The sequence below is a fragment of the Patagioenas fasciata genome, chromosome 2 (genome assembly GCF_037038585.1).
Source record: "Patagioenas fasciata isolate bPatFas1 chromosome 2, bPatFas1.hap1, whole genome shotgun sequence".
NCBI classification, from domain to species: domain Eukaryota; kingdom Metazoa; phylum Chordata; class Aves; order Columbiformes; family Columbidae; genus Patagioenas; species Patagioenas fasciata.
In genome coordinates, this window is record NC_092521.1 from 137961451 (window position 1) to 137980488 (window position 19038).

General features: G+C 40.5%; 1 protein-coding gene and 1 long non-coding RNA gene across 2 annotated transcripts; both read right to left on the reverse strand.

Annotated features, from left to right (window-relative positions):
• Positions 1-1254: 1254 nt before the first annotated feature.
• On the reverse strand, positions 1255-18638 carry TSPAN13 (tetraspanin 13). Its single transcript, XM_065832581.2, has 6 exons — positions 18460-18638; positions 6068-6235; positions 4875-4955; positions 3934-4047; positions 3482-3592; positions 1255-2402 (listed from the first exon to the last, which is right to left on the reverse strand). The coding sequence occupies exons 1-6, from the start codon at positions 18520-18522 to the stop codon at positions 2328-2330; spliced, it is 612 nt and encodes a 203-aa protein (XP_065688653.1). The 5' UTR covers positions 18523-18638; the 3' UTR covers positions 1255-2327.
• LOC139827276 (uncharacterized) lies at positions 11281-17962 on the reverse strand. Its single transcript, XR_011737738.1, has 2 exons — positions 14326-17962; positions 11281-13625 (listed from the first exon to the last, which is right to left on the reverse strand). It is a non-coding gene; the product is annotated as an uncharacterized lncRNA (long non-coding RNA).
• Positions 18639-19038: the final 400 nt, after the last annotated feature.

Sequence of the window (19038 nt, forward strand, 5' to 3'; positions counted from 1 at the left end):
CTCTCTTCCACCCCAAAACCAAAGTCAGATTCAATGTGTTTTACTGTCCCCCTTAAGAATCAAGTTCTGAAAGTGAATCCACACTCTAATGTGAATTTTCAAGGTTTGTGCTGGGTTTTGGTTTGGTTTGATTTTTTTTAACCACAACCTTGAAGAGACAAAATATTATTAATATGATAGAAAAACTTTAATCAAGCCATATAATCCATCGATTTGCATGTTTTGAGACGTGACACTTTCTGAAGTGGTAACATTTTCAGTATTTTCTCAGTAACTGCACACTCCAGTATCACCTACCACATTTATGAGACCCCACCCAAAACCGAGCACTGAAGTAGTTAGGACAAATCAAAATTGATGCAGCAATGTGATATTATCTTAAGCTTCATACACCTTCTTCATAAGACTTCTCCTTTAAATTATTACAGTTAGGCACAAAATACAGAGCCTGTCTAGGAAAATCAACTCTTGCTGAAGGAAGTCATGAGATGACCTCTGTCCTCAAAAGGTATTGAGAACAGCTAATTAGTTGCCTAAACAGGACAGCACTTGGTGGAGGTGTGAAAAAATGTTGCATATTTTTACATTATACTTCAGCAATAATCTGAAGGCTCTTAAGGTCTTTTAGTACACGAGTGGGCTCTTACACTGCATGTACAAGTATGTGCTTGAAACAGATGTCAATACTTCTCCACATACGAAGCAGTAACTCAGAGCAAACACCAGGAGATGGCGCTGACAGCAGCTGTGGAAAAATCAGCTACACCTGAAGAGAAGATGTCTTTAGCAAGTTCTTAACGGCACTCTATGCCTTCAGGTTCAACTCTTCCGGTTTAAAACCTCGAGACAATTCCTTCTTCAGGAGCACTGGACTTTCTGAGGGGCATGTAAGTCAACTTCTTTTTGCCTCCTTTGCAGAAGCAAGGAGGCATCTCCCCAGTAAAGGGAGGCTATGAGAACCCACTTTGTCTGCCCTCACTGTCTCCCTCACTCAGCTGCTGTGTACTTGGCATTTAGCCTTAGTACTCTTCCCCCTCCCTTCCTGTGGAGCCATATTCAGGCTGCAGCAGCTGCCAACCGCTCCAGAAGCAGCAGCTGAACACAGTGCACGTCTGCAGTTCAGTGTGATCAGAAACAAATGGACATTATGTACCTTTGTGTCGCGATGGCTGATGTTCCGGCTGATGCGCTTCTATGACAGCCTGGAAGAAGGACCCTGCTTTCCTTCTGCTCAGAAAACACTTACTACATGGATAATGCACCATTCCAACTTTAATTCTTTTACTTTTTCTAAAACAAAACAAAAACCACTACTGGAAACCACCACTGTTGTTTTTTTTTTAAACTTTTTTTTTTTTTTTTTTTTAACTTTCTTTTCCACACATCATTCAATCTCTCATGAAATCAAGACTGTTAGCTGGATGACAGAGGAATATACACTGTGAAGTTATTACAACAACAATTTTACACCATCTGAGAAAAGAGCTGTACAACAACTTTTCAGACATCGAGTTTCTTACATTAAAGATGACAGACCACTATTGATTCTGATGTGCAAATCCCAAACTTCATTCACTTGTCAAAGAAAACAAAAGTTTCAAGTCAAAGTTTAATCAGCTGCAGATTACATTCTCCTGATTTTACTCATTCGTTTTTCTCATAGTGAAGGTATCAATTTAAAAAGTAATTAATTATTTTTCTTCTCAACAAAATTCTAAAGCTACCAGAAAGCCAAAACAAACAGGGAAGGGGAGGGGTGAAGACTACAGTAGTCATTAACATGTACTTAATGTGCACCACAGAAAACAACAAAGCTTCTATTTTTACTTTAACAGGAAAGTGAGAGACCATTATTAAGACAAAAAAATCTGACTCAAGTTAATTTCAAATCCTAATCAAATCATACTGTCCAACCATCCACCATATAATTTTAGCATTTTTATGAGAAATCATGTGAATTTTTGTAATCAACGAATATAGCAGAAAACACTTCAGTGGTTTTTTGGACACCAGAGAAGCCGGTAGTGCTATAAAACTCACTGTATAGAGTTCAACACATCAACTACCAAAGCCTTAACAGAGTTATTTAACCAGCTCAGAGCAGCAATTTGACTCTGCCCAGCTACCAAATGCACCAGTCTACTTCAAGATAGAGATGCTTAGAAGAATACTGCAAAATTAAATATGAAAACTACAAATTTCTTATGGAAATCAAGTTTTCTTTTGCGTACATGTAGAATCCCTATTACGGAGAAATACCAAACTACAGAGAGTCAGCATTTTGAAGTAGAGGGTGCAGAGAGAAGATTCAGTCCTCTATAAACTTATCAAAGAAATGCACTAGGGTTTGCACGAGGATCCTTTTGGTTCCTGTATCTATATGTCAGCCAGACTCCTAGAATCTGAAAAGAAAAAACAAAGACATTAAGCAGAGGGTCTGCAATCCCACCTTCCATCACTTTAACAAAATTTGTTTTAAACATAAAATCCTGACAATGAATCTCCAGTACAAGAGTTTACGATACTTTACTATTGCTAAAACTGCACAACCACACACCAGCTTTCTTAATTAGAAAACAAAAGCACCTTCTCAGAAAGAATACATACCTAGCCACAGAGAGAAAAATAAAGCAAAAAAGCCAAAACTGTACCTGCAATGCAGTGCAAAATATTTCCCATATGCATGTCTAGCATTAAACTTCGCCCTCCCCAAATCATAAATATTCACAAGCCTGTTATTCATGTAATGATAAACAAATCTTCCAAATTGTTTCATTTTACAGTTAACATTTAACTATAAGGCTGTTTTTCTAGCACAGTTTCAAATCTTGTCATTCCCCCAACCATGTTGCCCCCTCCCAGCAGCTTCACATTCCTAGTAGAGAAACTGAGGGCAGATGTCAGAGTGATTCTGTTGAAGTTGCTGTATCTCCTTCGTTGCTGTAATATCTACAAACCTCCCGAAAAGTGCAATAGGCAGCAGTATTTTCACGTGCTCTACTGTGGGGTTACTGTGGGGCTGCTCCAAGGACCAACCAATAAAGGAAGTACATGTGTAATCTGGGTACTAATGCAGAGTCAAGCACCTTTCTAACCTGATGTTCAAAACGTAGTTCACTCATCAAGAAACTCTATCCTTGCACTACAGGAGGCACAAAAAAAATTCAAAAAAAATCCCCAAACCAGAAAGCCTCAAAGACTGCAAAAGTTTAAACTTTAGAGCACCACATTTTAATGTGGTATCTAGTTGTGGTTTGTAGTCTAAATAACAAAGTTGTAAGAACTCGTTGTGTCAAATAAAGACAAGTCCGCCTTTTGGCAGACTTAAACAAGCTGATGACCTGGAAAAATATGACCCAATTAGTTATTTGACTCCTGAGATGGCACTGAGAGTTCCTGTAACAAACCCTCTAAAATTAATTATTTCACAAAACAAAGCCTTAGAAGTGGGGGAAAAGCACTACATTTTCTAACCTCTTACCTCTGTGAAACTGAAGAAGAGTCCTATGCCTCCAACAAATCTCAGCACCATTCCAGAATATTCTTCTATTATTGGTGCACATGGTTGACACTGGTGACTTCTAAAACAATCCTGCAGCAGATATATAAGCAGAATGGCACTCCATTTTCTGATGACATTCCATTAAGTGAAAGTGTCTAGTTACCTCTATAAAAGGCTGCCAGCCATGGACAAACTCTAGCAGTTTTAAAACACTCCAAAAAAGCAAGTATATAAAAATGACCATGGAGTACAATCCTTGCAGGGTGCTGTGTAATTATGTCTCCAATAAGTTAGCTGGAAAGCTTAGTATCATTGTAACAACTACCTTACACATTTCTTTAAAAAACTCTTGATTTCTGCAACTATGAAAACAGCTGTACACATATGAACAAACACAATGACCTGAGTTTTCTCATGCATGATGAACTTACAGAAGAGCAGACTTCATTCGGATCAAAAACTCTGAATCCACAACAATTCAGGTTTCTCTCAATATCTGTTCTTGCGCTGTTAGTGTTATTCCATCCCACCTCCAGAAGTTGACTCTAGAAGGCATAAGCAAATACATATTATATTAATTGAGCTGGTTTGCATTTCAATGGAAACCAATATACTAGGCCAAATCAATAATTCCCTAACTGAAACCTTCAGATCTTGAAGTCTATCAGGATAATATATTAAAATATGACTTGAAAGTTACAACAGCCTGTATAGCTAATGAAATAGCAGCACCTGGGAGCAGCACATTCTGATCATAATTAATTTTCTACCTTTCTTTTCCCTAAAACTAACAAGAGCGCTAGTAATGGGTCTTGCAATTCATCTAACTGGGACTGCTCAGACTTCAAACAAAAAGCGTACTTACATATAAAAGATGATTATTTAGTCACTGTGCCCTTGCCTGCTTCTTATGCAGTTAAGAATTAGTCTTCATACCCCATGGAAGCTGGTTTTACTTTCACACTTCAGGGTAACCTCTGCTCCTCATGTAGTTACAACCTTTTCAGCTACACCAGCTCAATTCAGTGGCTTTATCTTTATATTAAGATTATTGTAGATAGCGTCAGCTTATATGGAACTGCTGAACACATTATATAGTCAAGATATCATGCTGTTACACTTGTGACCATAAACCTAGACAGGAAGCTTAAAACCAAACCAAAACACAGCTGGAAGTCATTTTAGGATCAGATGTATTTCTTTCTAGCTACCAGGGCCAAGCATTGCCTAAGGTCTAGTCCTTATTTAAAAGGATAATGCCGATTTTCTTAAAATATGCTCTCCCCATTTTGAGGAAGATGTTTGTGTGTGTGTACATATATTTATAATATTATGCTTTACATCAACTGAGAAGTCAGGAAACATTTCTTACCTGCTGTTCCTTGTTTAGTGCCAAACAGGCACAGGAGACAGAAAGCTGGACAATAAAGACTAGCAAAAGAATAATCATGTACTGGAAACGGTAGTTAAGGATATACTCTCAAATTTATTTTGCTTTTGTAACATGTTTCTTGCCTAGCAAGTTAACATGCACAGAGAGGTTAATAAAAGGGGGTTTGAGAGAGAAAAATCTTAAGTCAATTTTTCCAGCTTTAGGGACTTGTGTTGCCATTTCAAGATACTTCAGAAGTAATGAAAATATTTTTCTGGGTATTGCATATTCAGATTTTCTTTTTCTTCAATGACATAGTCTTGTAATTAATTACAAAATATTTTTTAATCTAGGTTGAAGTTCTAAGTGAGAGTTGCTTTTGGAACATATTCTCATACACTTTTGGACTAATGCATCTGAAAACAGAACAAATTACAAAGAACAAACTTTGATACAAAATATCCTGTTTTGAAAGTCTTCACTATTTGGCTGCTCTGTTCAGAAACAGATATTTATCTCACACAATTAAACTGTTTGTAAAGTGGAGGTCACTACTTACTAATAGACCACAACCAGAAAAATAAAGACTTATCTAATGAATCTCTTTTCTCTTTCAAATAGATCAATTTTGTTATGCAAGACAGCACCACACACTGCTTACAGTGTCAGTGAGCATAAAGGGGCAGCAAAGTGCACGGAGAAGGCCTGCGCTCATTTCTAGACTGGATTCACCACTAGAGTTGAGGTATAAAAGGAAGTGCTGCTTCCTGACAGCCTGTACTACCCACAATGCATTCCTCTGCCAGCTACAACCAGCTCGCTATCTGCAAGTATCACCTTTCTTTACTGCTAAACATTGATAGTTCACATACTCTAGCCTGGGGTAGGCTTGGGTACACAGTAAGAAGCACCTGTGACAGTGACCCACCACTAAAAGCTCTCAAAAAATGAGCAAGATTTTATTTTTTAAAAGAGGAGACGCGAATACTTCCATCTTCAAAGCACAAACAAGGGAGGAAAAAAAGGAAGCTGGAATAAAGGGGAAGGTAATTTAATTTAGACTGCACTTGACCAAAACAAGGTTGTGAACTGCTGCTCTGTTTCTGAAGCACCTTCTACATTCGTCTCAGCTGACAGAACAGATTGTTCACATGGCTTTAACCAAGCGTGATCCCTGTAACGCATTAGGATACAAAGAACAGCAACACTTGATGATGTTTCACTGCACCAATCAGTCCGACTAAGGCAATCAGGAAGAGGAAGATTCCTACTGCAATTGCCACTCCAACAACTCTGAAACTAGAGATGAGGCCGAAGCCGATTCCCCATGCCGCAATTCCAATCAGTAGCAGGCTGACCAGCTGCAGGGAAGAGAAAAGAAAAAGTCAGTCTGCATATTAACAGAGGGTCAACCTACACACAGCTACATTCTTTACATTAAAGTTGTTATTAGGTACAGTTTTTCTTTCCAGTGCAAAGAGATGCAGAACAACCCTAAACAAACCAATCTTCCACTTAATCATGGAGATCACTTCAGTTCCGTATGTTTTAAGGTACATATATTCTTCAACACTGCTAATGTGGAACTGTTAGAACCTAATCCACCTGCAAATCAAGCCACATTACATTATTTGCAACTGACTAGAGACACTTAAAGTAGAATTGACAAATAAACTAAAATCATTGGCTTCAATCACAGAATGGAAGAAAGAAAATTCCAGGTGTCTTCTGAAATGTGGGCAGCGTATTCAAAGAAAATAGGATGTACAGCTCCACATCTTTAAACATGTAAAAAAGTGCACTTTGCCAACTTACTGCAATCAGGAATACAGCTATATTAGTTCATCAGAGAAGCTTCTACATAGTTCATGATATAATACAATAGTTAACAAGGTCACACAAAAATACTTTTTAGGTCTGTATCTCAAGGACTTCATGTAGGAAAACAACAAAAGTGCCTGTCTCTGCTATGTATTTCTGAAAGAAAAACAGCTCTACTATGAAGTCACTCCTATTTCAATACCCAAAATGCTCTTACGCTGTTTCCTTCCTTTTAGAGATGGTATTCAGGGAAGGTAGGCAGAATCTGTCCCAGTTAGTTTACTGGGATTTATTGTTAGGTGGGCAGGAAGCTCCAGCCTTTCCTGTTTCCATGCCAAAAGCACGGAAAAAAAATAAAAATCCAACATGAAAAGCTGAAGCGAAATCTGTCATGAAGTACAGCAGGAGGAAAGCAGCAGACAAAGCCAACCCAGATGTCCAACACACCGGTTGCTCAACACTCTCATGTTTCAAACAGTTAGACCTATGTGTAATTTATCACCCATTACGTTCCCTGTTAAATAACACCAATTCAACATACAAGTTTTAACTTCAAAAAACCCTGACCTCACCAAAAAATCCTCAGGAGTTGTATCATTATTCAAAACAAAAGAGAACAAAAACAGTAAGTGTTTAGTCTAGTCCAACCTCCTGGCTTTATTTGACAGCAAACCTACATCAAGCACTTAAAAGAGTTGTTCACCAGCTTCCATTCAAATGATGTATCTCACGACATTCTACTGCTTATCCAGAGAGGTGAAAGAAGTTAAATATAAGAGGAAATTTCCAACTTATCCGTCAATTTGAGTATACTTAACCTAGAGCTGTGCATTTTAGTTGGTTTTAATACCAAACATGTCGGTGTATTTTTTCACATTAAATATGCTTCAGAAGACTGACCCATGTAGTGTTGCTTTTGAAACAAGGAAATCGAAGGTAACATCAAGTAATCCAGTAAAACAAGTAGTCATGCTTATCAAGATTAAACACAGTGAGTATTTTCTCAAGTGTGTTCACACAAGAACACACCTCGAAAAAAACGTTTTCACCAAAAGCCAGTAATCCACAGGAGAAATTTAAGAGTCTGCATGAAGGAGGATATTTGCCATACCTTCACCTCTCTCTTACCACATGAAGAGATGAAAGAAACCTATAAAATTCCAAATAATTGATCAATATCAGTACAGTTCTAGGATTAATTCCCGTTTGTCTTTGTTTCTCAAACAAAAAGCCTTAAGCTTAGTTAAAACTGAAACACAGGGCTAAGATATCATGAATCTGAATTACATGGAGGCGAGAAGAAAAAAATAAAGCCTTGGCTCTGCCAGGGACAGATTTTCTGACTGCATGTTGCAAAAGGCTATAATCTTCCTGATGTTTTATGTTAAAAGTTAGCCTTGCTACTCAGACAGTTAAGTGCAAGACCTACCTGTTCTGATCTAGGCCCATTCATTGATCTTATTTATCTCATACTGCTGGGAAGATTTATTTTTCCACATGAGCATCAGAAGCAAACAACAAAAGAAATTCCATAACCCAATTTCCAGTAAGAAAGCACTGGCTGATGTCTCGTGCTCTGCATCAGCTTCTAAGCTCAGAACTCACACTGCCACTACACAGCTCTTCAAAGTGTTATAAAAAAGTCTCAAAGACAATGCCAAATTTCCATTTATTTCACAAAGAGAAGAAGAAGAAACTTTGCTCCTAAAGATTTTCACGAACACTTTTTTCTCCTGTCTGAGCTATGACTGCAAATCTTTATTTTCACCAATCTGCCTCCAGGATATCAAAATGTGTATTTATTCAGCTCTTTGCTCATTTTAGAAGAGGTCTAAAACAATTCAGATGAAATAAGTTTTATTCTTGAAGTATCACAATCAGAAGAAGAGACCTAAACAAAGTCTGTGTTTAAAACACCTACTGGATAAACGCGGTGCACCAGTTGCAGGGTACGACGTACTTCTTGCTGCTTGCATCTCAGTTTCCATTATTCTGGTGTACACAAGAAATTAGTGTATATGACACTAAAAGGTATTACTGTGGCCACTTGGTCCAAAAAGTTTTTCTGGTAGAAACAGCCACGTACTGCTATGGTTTTCAAGTGGAAAAAAAAAAAAAAAAACTCTGGCTTTTGAACCCATTGTTGAACCCTAGATGTCCAGGAAACAGGTGACTGGCTTTGAAAAATAAAGTAACATAAAATAGTTCAGTTGCTCTTTTGATCACATTCTAGTTTTAGAGTCAGTGTCATTTTCAAGCTTTACCACCACAATACCAAGGCTGTATTTTCTTTTCTTTCACATGACCAAGTTGTCCACTGTCTAGTTCCTTAAAACATCTGGAAGTTCAGTATGATCACAAATCCATGCTACTGGGCTCTGGTTGCCAAGCTATGTGAAAATGCTACATCCATCCAGGCAGATACATTATTTGGATCAAAATAACTATTGGCTACTCCAATTCTAGACACTTGAAATTGTGGAACGCTGACTTCGTGTTTCAACACTGCAGGTTTACAAATCATACCAGAAACAGATTTAGTTCCTGACTCCTCTGCATGTCGACCAAAAGATGAAATTACGGTTATTTCTTCATTTTCAGGTTTGGATTAGACTATCCGAATGTTGAGCAATAAAACTATGTATGTACATATATAGTTTTATAATGCCATAATGTGAAAAACTAAAGTAAACACACATCACTGCCAACAGGAAAGAGTAACTTTAGCTGTTTTGGGAAGAGGTTTTACTAGTCTGTAGAACACTGCAAGGCTCATAGTGTCAGGCATTGTTCAGCCGCCAGAAATGACTACCCAGCAGTGCTCATTTCAGTCTTTTGAAACAAAAGGATTTAGATGCAATATTTCTAAAAGTGAGGCTGGTAAGACTTTGTAAAATGTACCTGAAACAAAATTACTTTGTGACCCTAACTACTTGTAAATGAGCCATATATACATTCTAAACGCATAAGCTTTATTTACTTAATTTAAAAAGTCACCTACTTCTGTTAAATAAAGGAAAAAGGACTCTCTAGGGAGTTTCTGAATGTCCCATTTTATTTTACTGAAACCACATTTCACAGCACCAGAACTCCCCCAGATAAAACAGCATAATCCCAGGAAGACTGAGGTACATGTGAAACTCAATTGTACCTACAGGAGTTTACTTACATAAAGCTAGCCTTGACTACTAATTTTTCAAATATTTGCTTGGTAAATCCACCAGAAACAAAGTCACAGTCCAGTTTTTTGTGATTACAATGGAGCCAGTTTCGCACAGTAGTCTCATTAGTAAACTGAAAAGGCTTTGGTTGAAGAAATGGCCTGTTAGACTGAATGACAACAGGCTGGACTGCTGAGCTTAAGGGTAGTAATCCACGCCTTAACATCCAGCTGGTAGCAGATAAGAGCACCAAAAAGTCTGATACTGGAGCAAATATTATACAGTATCTTCATCAACAACGTGGGTGATAAGACAGAATGAATCCTCAGAAAATCTGTGGATGATACCAAACAAGGAAAAGTGATTGAGTCTCCAAATGGAGATTCAACACAGATGGACCTTGATAAGCTTGAGGAATAAGCCAACAGGAACCTCATGAAGTGCAAAATTCTGCTCCTGGGGTGCTTCAGTGGAGCCTAGGAACGGATCAGTTGAACAACAGCCTGAGATAGGCCTGAGGATGACACTGGTTGCCAAGCTCAGTATGAGCCAGGAGTCAGCTCTTATTTCAAAGAGGAAAAGCCAAGAGGAGTGCAATCATGGGAAACTTAATGCTGATGAGACTGCCGCTCAAATACTGTGTCCTATTTCAAGCCCCCTAGGTTGAAAAGAAATTTGAGAACCTGTGAAGAGTCACCAAAATGGCTTGGAACCTTGAGGATGATGTTTGAGAAGCAGGTGATGGAGCTGGGTTTGTTTAATCTGATGAAGAGGCAGCCTAGGGATAATCTAATAGCAACTGAAGCTGAAGGCACATTACAAAAACAACAGAAGCAAACTCTTCTCAGTATTGACCAAGCACAAAACAAGAGGCAACAACCACAAGTAATGGCTTGGGAGGTTACACTGGACATCAGAAAAAATATCTGCAAGGTGGTGTGGTGCCGTACACAAAGAGGTGATAATCTTTGTTCTCAAGGTCTTCACAACTCAGCAGACAAAGCCACAGCTGGCAAATGAGTGTTATTCATAGATCTGCTCTAAGCAGGAGCCTGGACAGATGAGCCCCAGAAGTCCCTTCCAACCAACACTCCCACACACCACAGCCAGCTCTTCCATCATGGAAGGTCTGCTACTCTTCACACCAAGCTTTAACAGGCAGATAAAGGACAGATTCAGTACTCCCCCCAAGGACTCCTCTGTATCATCTACTCATTAAAGAGAGACTATCACCGGCTCCTAAACCCGATATCAAGAAAACACTTTCTTACAAGAAGTAAGAAGCTCTCTCAATAAAAGAGCAATGTATGATTCCTCAGAAGTACTTATACAGCTTCAAACACACAAGTGTAAGTCTTGTTCTCAGAAGTGATTTTAAAGGTCCCGTTCACTTAAGATGCGTTTACATAGAAAGTCAAAAGGCATTGAGAGCAAAACAATTTATTACAATCTCAGGCTAGAGAAATCTGTCTCACAGGAAGACGCTAAAAGCACATACTGTCCACAAACCAGAAAAACAACACAGAACCATGGGCAGTAAGTTAAATTTAGTATCTCTATTTACTATATACTATACTCTCCATCAATACAAAGGCTGGCAGCTTTAGTTGAAAAGCACACAAGCAAACAGAGGCTTAGCATAACCCAAAATATAAACTCATCAATTTATAGTTTATAGTTTTCACTATAAAACCAAGTGCTTTTTCTATGGAGAAAAAAAAAAAAAATCAAGCATACCGCCAATAGACAAAATCTTAATCAAATATCAGCATCTCTACAGGAAGGATTTTGGGGACTGTTAAGACCAAGACCAGTGGGATGGATCAGACTCCATTTTAAGTGACTTCCATTGTATTTTTATACATATATATACATGCACACACATTTGAACTCCAGAGATGTTTCAAAAATAACAATTTCTAGACAAAGGAGAATTTGTCACAGAGGCAAAGTCATCACAAGTTTGATTGCCCTGTTCTCCACTTAACTTCTGATTAACATGATTAAACCATTAGCTTTTACCATACTTATCAGAGTTTTCTTTCCCCTTACTGCTACATAAATTACTACTCCTCCTAAAACAAATGAATAAACAAACAAAAATCACAATAAAAAACACTAATTTGGTCTATTCTTTAAATTGAAGTTCTCCTGTGCCCATAGCTGCTCATTTCCCTCACTCCTGTACTGGAAAACTGTATTACTCTTCATAATTACCCCTTGTGTACTATCCGCAAGCTTAAAGTCTACTTTACAAAAAGAAACCAAGATTCTGACAAATTGTTTCTCTCAATAACGCCACTGAGAAACAATTCAAATGTCAAATCCATTTCCCTCTTCCTTCAACAGCAATCCACAAGCAAACCTGCTGTTTTGATTAACTAGCAACTTTTCAGCATTTCAGCTAGCTTGGAGTGCTCGCTAGGAAGGAAGTCATTTGCAGAAGTCAGTGTTCCCACAGTTTTCTTGTAGCCTCAGCCCAAAGAGGAGTTTAGTAAACAACAGACTTCAGAATTTAAATTTCAAGAAATACAGCTTCACCATTCTCATGTAAAGCAATTATATAGCATCTACATTGGTATCAGCAAAGGAAATATTTACAGAATAGCTGTCAGGCTGGATATGGAACAGGAACTCAAACCAGACAAATCACACACATGATGCAACACATCATCCCTAACCTCTCTCTCTCCCCACATGAAAGTTCATATTCCATTTCTTCTAAGAGGGCTTTCAAGTTTAAACCTCAAATGGTATACATTTTGAAGGCAGAGATTTCTACCACCCTTCCCTTCAACTTTGCCAGCCATTTCTGCACAAACATAGAGAATCTTGAAGACAATTATTCTGGTCCCCTGCACTTCATCCAAAAACATATTAAAACAGCAGGAAGTACGAAGGGGTACATATTTAGCAAGCTAAGCCTAAGCTAAATTGATTTCCATCACAGCTGTAAGCTTGCCAAGTTGTAAGCAACTTCATCACCTTACAGTACTTCTTCAGCTTTACTGAAAGCACAGTAAAAGCTGAGGGGTAAGGAAAGCGGAGGGGTAAGGAAAGCTCCGGGTACCTCCAAAGGATTTCTAAAAGAGAGCAAAATCTTGCACATTTAGGCAACTTAGTTAAATGAAGAGCAGTCTGGTTACTCAACAGGTGTGAGACACATGACTTGGAACAAGCAATTTATGTGAAAGGCAGCATTCTTGTCTCTTATCATGAAAGCCAGTTCTTTCAGTTTGACAGTTTAGTTCAGAGTTCTTCATGTTACTGGCCAATGATTAGGATCAAATTGGTTTTGACCATATAACAAGCTTCTTTCGTGTTAAAATGGCAGTGAGATTTAATCCCTGTTTTGTACTCCCTGCTCCTTGGAAATGCGAGCTTTCTGCTGTGTAGCCGAACAACTATCTTCTGCCATGTTTACCTCTGCTTGTTTGTTCACTGTTCTTTAAGAAGTTGTGAAATGTTCTCAGGAAGCTCAGTGATCCCATAGATGCTTCTTCCACACATATATCCCCCTCAACATGAAAAAGAGTAGTAAGAGCACAACTAGTAACTGAAGCTACAAAGCTACTACAGGGCATTCAAAGGGCTTCTCGATAATTGTAGTGGTTTTAAAGTGTCAACTTGCACCACTAGGATGGTTGAAAACATCAGTGGTATCAAAACATACCATGCTACATGTAGCCTCCTTCTTCTGTGTCCTGTCATTCTCCAGTTCTGTCACCAAAGGCAGTTTGCCTTCCAAGCTCCAACGCCACTATGCACTCTGTGCCAGACAAGTGAAAAAAAAAAAAAAACAAACCAAAACCAGCTCGTATCTCGTCTACAGACCCTGCACATGTCTCAATTTTGACCTGCTATCACAAACCACTGTGACTTTGGCTATAAATTGGTACACAGTATACCTGAGGACATTCCCAAGCACTGACAAAAAGTCTTAAAATACATATTTTTGCTGTGGTCACTCTTCAGTATTCTCAAGCATGAACATAGAATCCTTCTCAAAAAAGCCAATGAAAACAAAAATCCCTGAGACCAAGTTGACATGACCAATATTAACCTTCCCTGCCACGTACCTGGGACATCCTGTACCACAGTTTTATTTATACATCAATACCAGATAGCACAGCTCATACTGATGCCTTAAAAATGTCCTTGGGAAAGACAGAAATGGCTCCAGGGCAACCTGTCCCATCTGCTGAGCATCCAGGTAGGAGGATGAGACAGATCATCCCAGCACAGGCTGGCACTGGGGCAAACTCCTGACACTGTTCTCCTGAACGCTGACCACAGACCACCAAATTCAGCAAACAGCAGGATACTTACTGTTCACTTCTTACAGCAGAAAACAAGCTTATACAAACCAAAATGGAATTAATTCAGAGATTGCAGGTTTATTCACTATTGTGAAACCAACTGGCACATGAAGCAAGAACTGTGTTTCTCTAATTCCTGTCTGCTATTACCTGGTTCCACATGGCTATTACGGTGGTCAGGAACTATCAGAAAACATGGGAAACAGTCACATTCGCTTTCCCTAGGAAAATCCAGATGTTGCCAGTATCTCAGACACCAGGTTTCCCCTATGCAAAGAGAAGGGAGATGGAGCTGGCAAATCTGCACAAAGATGCAACATGCTCACATCTTTGCACCAGGAATGCTGCAACTAAGACAAACACTATTAAAGACTCTACTATGCCAAATACATACTGCCCAAATCTGAGAATTTCTGTCCTCATCTGTGCATATTTCCATAATACAGGAAAAGCAATTTTGATAAAGACAGCAGAAATGCACTAATTGCACTTCCAATAAAAATGGCACCCAGAAAACAACAGGCACCAATAGGGAAGGAAAAAAAACAAACAAAACAAATTAAAAACCCCAAATCCCAACAACAAAAAAACACAACAGCTTTCAAATACAATGCTTTGGAAAGTGATAGCAAAACCAGGACACTTAACAGGCAGTCTAGAAAACAAGTTCAGAGAGCAAAGCATTATAAAAAAAAGCAAATTATTTTTAGAAAAGTATTCTTCAGTGTTAAGAGGAAAGATGGATGCTCTTATGGAATGACCTCTGTGCTAGTAAAAAATACACACTTTTAATGGTAAAGCTATCACATGTTTTACTTCAAATCAAATGGCCACTCCAGTGTATGGAAAACTGAAAAACTGCTTATTAAAACAAAGGCAAGATGTTTACATACTGAGAACAAACAGTTCATGTTTGCTTCTGAAGTAATAATTAAGTGACAAAACCAGCAAACACCATCCAAACGAACTGTCGTTTTTGTTTTTTTCATTTAAATATTTAATCTTGCAAGCTAGCTACCACTTCAATGTTTCATCGCGAGCTAGGACTTAGGAATTTCCCTTTCCTTTCTGAGAATCTGATTTGCAATAAGATATCAGCTGTTCACACTTTGACACAATTACTCAAGACTTGCTTGGAAAGAACACTGTCTACCTAAGGAAATCCCTGTCTGATTCAAGTGAGCAAATACTGGTGGAGTGAGCATCTAGGGTTCTTATAGCTGCAAGATTAGAAGTCTTGCTTTACATACACATCCTTGAATTTGGCAGAACTCTGTGGACAGGCTTTTTAAACAGTTTGCAGGGATTTGTCATTTGATGGGAAATGCTCATATGATTAAGTAACAATAAAATTGGTCAGATAACCAAAACTAATATTTTAAATGTCCTTGTATGCAGACAGTTCTTTCATGTAAGATTTTATTCCAGCAATACACATCATTATATACACACTGACTCAACAAATAGTCAATTAATTTCCTCTATTTTTATAATACCCATAAGGAACCATACTGAAGGTAGCATGACGCAGCATAGATGTCAGAATTACTCATATAAAACAAATTTTAAAATAGAATCATGGCCTAAAGACATTAACTTAGTTCAGAGAAGAACCAAAAGTCATCATCTAAAAAGAACATTAAGCGAGCAATTAGGTTAGTGGGTTTCTGGTTTCTTGCCTTATACCAGTATCTGATTTATTACTGCCAGGATATACATTTTTCTTGGTGCACTAACGTAAAAAGTAAAAGAAGGCATCATTAAAACAAACAAACAAACAAGTCAAGCTCAAATATCCTATTCTAGAAGCGTTTTAAAGAAAAAGAGAATATAAACTACTACCCCCAATATACAGTTCTGAGGCTTAATTCATCCCAAGCATATGATACAGACACAAACGCTAGCTCAAAAAACAATCAAGAAGTGTTACCTACTTGAGCTAATATCCCTTTTTATCTTCACTAATCCCCACCAGTTATTAATCTGAATTAACATTGTTTAAAAAGATGTTAAGTCCTTGCTCTGGTTGTCTTCTGCATTTCTTTTCCAGCTGGGAAAAAAGAAGGCCACCATTCACTGTGCTGTTGCAACCTATGCGTTATATTGTCAGGTTTTTGTCTAACTGAGGAACACAGAAGTCCACACATTTTGCTGGATCAACTCCACCAGGCCAACTAGATACCTTAAATGTAATTTCTGCAACTCAGAATTTAAAAGCATTAGTCCTGTAACTTGCTTATAAGTGACACAAGCAATAACAACTGGATATTGCAGTTACTATAATTCAAAGAAGTCACTCTTTCCCTTCAGCAAAAACTTGTGTTCTGCATAGGTCAGATGAAAGAATAGCAAGGTAACACCCACAAAGTAAATTCTGCTCAAGGATACACATGACTAGGATCATAGGTGCCTTGTACAGGTATCACAAAGAGAACTACAGAGGTCTCAAAGATCAATCCACTCGTGTTGAGGCTAAATACACCCAAGACGCCAACGCGACTCCTTAGATTTGGTTAATATATGGTTGTAGGACTAAGTGCTGGTACCTTCAAGAAAAAAACAAAACAAAACAAAACAACAACTGCTGTCCATATGACATCAAAATGATATTTGTGTCTGTATTATGCTAGAAAGATCCACATTTCTCTCACTTCTGTCACATAAGAGATAATAACAACGTCCTGCATTAATCTCTGACTTACGGAAAGGAGAAATCAGGATGGGACAATAAATCTATAACCCATCCACTGGGATGAGGGACCCCCATGAAAGGCTGGACCAGATCATCTTCTTAGGTCTCTTCCAATCTGGGCTATTCTATGATTCTAACTTACCTTAATGATGAGAATCTATATACGCTAAACTTACCTCCAGCTATAGATGCCAGGGGCAACGCTTACCTGCTCCCCTCTGTTCTGGCTGGGGTTAGCATGGGCAAACCACAGTACCACTGTGATCCTGGGTGAATTTCACGGTGGGTAGGCTGGGCTCCCCAGACACGCTACAGAGACTTCTCAGGGTCATATTCCACAAGCTCCTCCAAGGAAGCACATGCATAATAGCACACCCTCTCCTGTATTAAGGTTTTTGTTCTGCTCTTTTCCAAGGGACCAAGGGTAACCTCATGGTCCAAATAATATAATAACAACCAACTCTGGCTTTAACACAGGTGGCTTCTATCTCCATCTGCACTCTGTCCTGGTGATCACCATCAGGTACAGTAACTGTCAGCTAGAAGCCTCCTGTCTTGCCTTTAATATGAGATCAGACAGTGCCTTCAGAAAAGCACTGATACAACTGTACACAAGCTCTGGCTGACCCAAGTTTCAGTCTGCTGAAAGTCATTCCCAGTTGTTAACATGAAACATTAGAAGACATACTATCTGTCCGGATGTGCTGTGAGAAGTCACTACATGTAGTCCTGTTTCTTACTATTTCTGTGTCATTTTAAAATAATGAAAAGAAAAACCCACAGCTGTACCACAAGTGGAGACTTTGTTGTTCTCTGTTGAAAACAGGTCCTCCAACTTGCCTGAACAAAAGCAGGCACCTGCAGGGAGCTCCCAGCAATCCCATTATTTCAGTTTAGTATATTCCTACTTTTCCCCTTACACATGTTCTCAGCACCCCGAAGTAACCAGACTTTGAAACCCACTGGTCGGTCCCTAGGGAAAGCCGGGAAACCCCTCACCACAGGGCCGGGGCCCCTCCAGCGCATCACCCTCCTTCTCCGATGTGCTCTAGTCTCTCCAGGCCCCGTAGGGCCCAACGCACCGACACGGCACTTGTCACTCACCGATCTGCACTTAAGCCGGTGCTACTCCCTGGCTGGCGAATAACAAAATAAACCCTCCCTCGCTCACGCCTGGGTTGCCGCAGCGACATTTGCAGGCAGAGAAGAAAGGTCAGCGGCGGCCCGGGCCTCCCCTCGCCACGGGGCCGCCCCGGCCCAGCCTGGCGTGGGCACGGGAAACGAGACCCCGGCCCGTGTCACCGCTGCCCGACCGCCTGGATTTTGACCCCAGGGAGCCACGTCTCCGCGGAGACAAAGCCCGGCCCGACCGGTGCCACCTTCCCCCGCCTCAGCCGGAGGCCGCGACCGAGCGGCGGCCCCGGCGTGGCGTCCCCCCGGCCCCTCAACACCAGCAGCCGCCTCAGGCCGGACTGAGCCCCGACACCTCCTCACCCCACCCGGCGGCAGAACCCGCAGGGCGAGGGGCACCCCGCCAGGGCAGCCCGCGCCCCTCCCTCCCACCGCCTCGCCTCAGCGCGGCGGCCACGCACCGTGTAGAGCAGGTTGAGGGCGCAGAGGCAGTTCTTAGAGCACGCGAAGCCTCCGCACACCATCGCGCCGCTGCCGCCGCCGGGAACCGCGCAGCGGGAGGCTGGGGGCGGAGTGGCGCCAGCAGCGGAGCGGGCGCGGCCGCAGCAGGTGAGCGGCGCCCGTTGCCAGCCGCCGCGCCCGCTGATTGGCCGCTGACGGGCGCAAAGGTAAAAGTGTGCAAATGAGGAGGCGCAGGGTGGGCTGCGAGGCTGGCGGGGGCTCTGCCCGTCGGCCCCGTCACCCGTTATCTGCGGGCACTTGAGAGCTTTCCCCGGCACAGGCGGTGGGGTCGGCCGCGCAGCTCTTAGTTCCCCTGTCGGGGTGGTGGAACGCGGGCTCCCCGTTGGGAGCTGCCCGGGCCGGCAGCGCCATCTGCCCCGCTGCTGCGGGCCCTGATGGGGAGAGGGGAACTTGCTGGGCCTTACCCAAGGGTGTCTGGAGAAGGTTTGGCATCTCCTCGGCCATTTTGTTCATGAAACGAGAGGTTTCTTCTTCCATGGTGGTCTGTGTGTATCGTTGGTGACCTAATCCCCTGTGTA

What these genes read in the sequence shown, in the direction of transcription:
- TSPAN13 (XM_065832581.2), bottom strand. Translation starts at nt 18,522, where the DNA reads ATGGTGTGCGGAGGCTTCGCGTGCTCTAAGAACTGCCTCTGCGCCCTC. An exon ending in CCCTCAACCTGCTCTACACG is followed by an intron (nt 6,236 to 18,459) that starts GTGCGTGGCCGC and finishes TCTTCCCTGCAG; the next exon opens with CTGGTCAGCCTGCTACTGAT. An exon ending in TCTTCTTCAGTTTCACAGAG is followed by an intron (nt 2,403 to 3,481) that starts GTAAGAGGTTAG and finishes TTTTCTTTTCAG; the next exon opens with ATTCTAGGAGTCTGGCTGAC.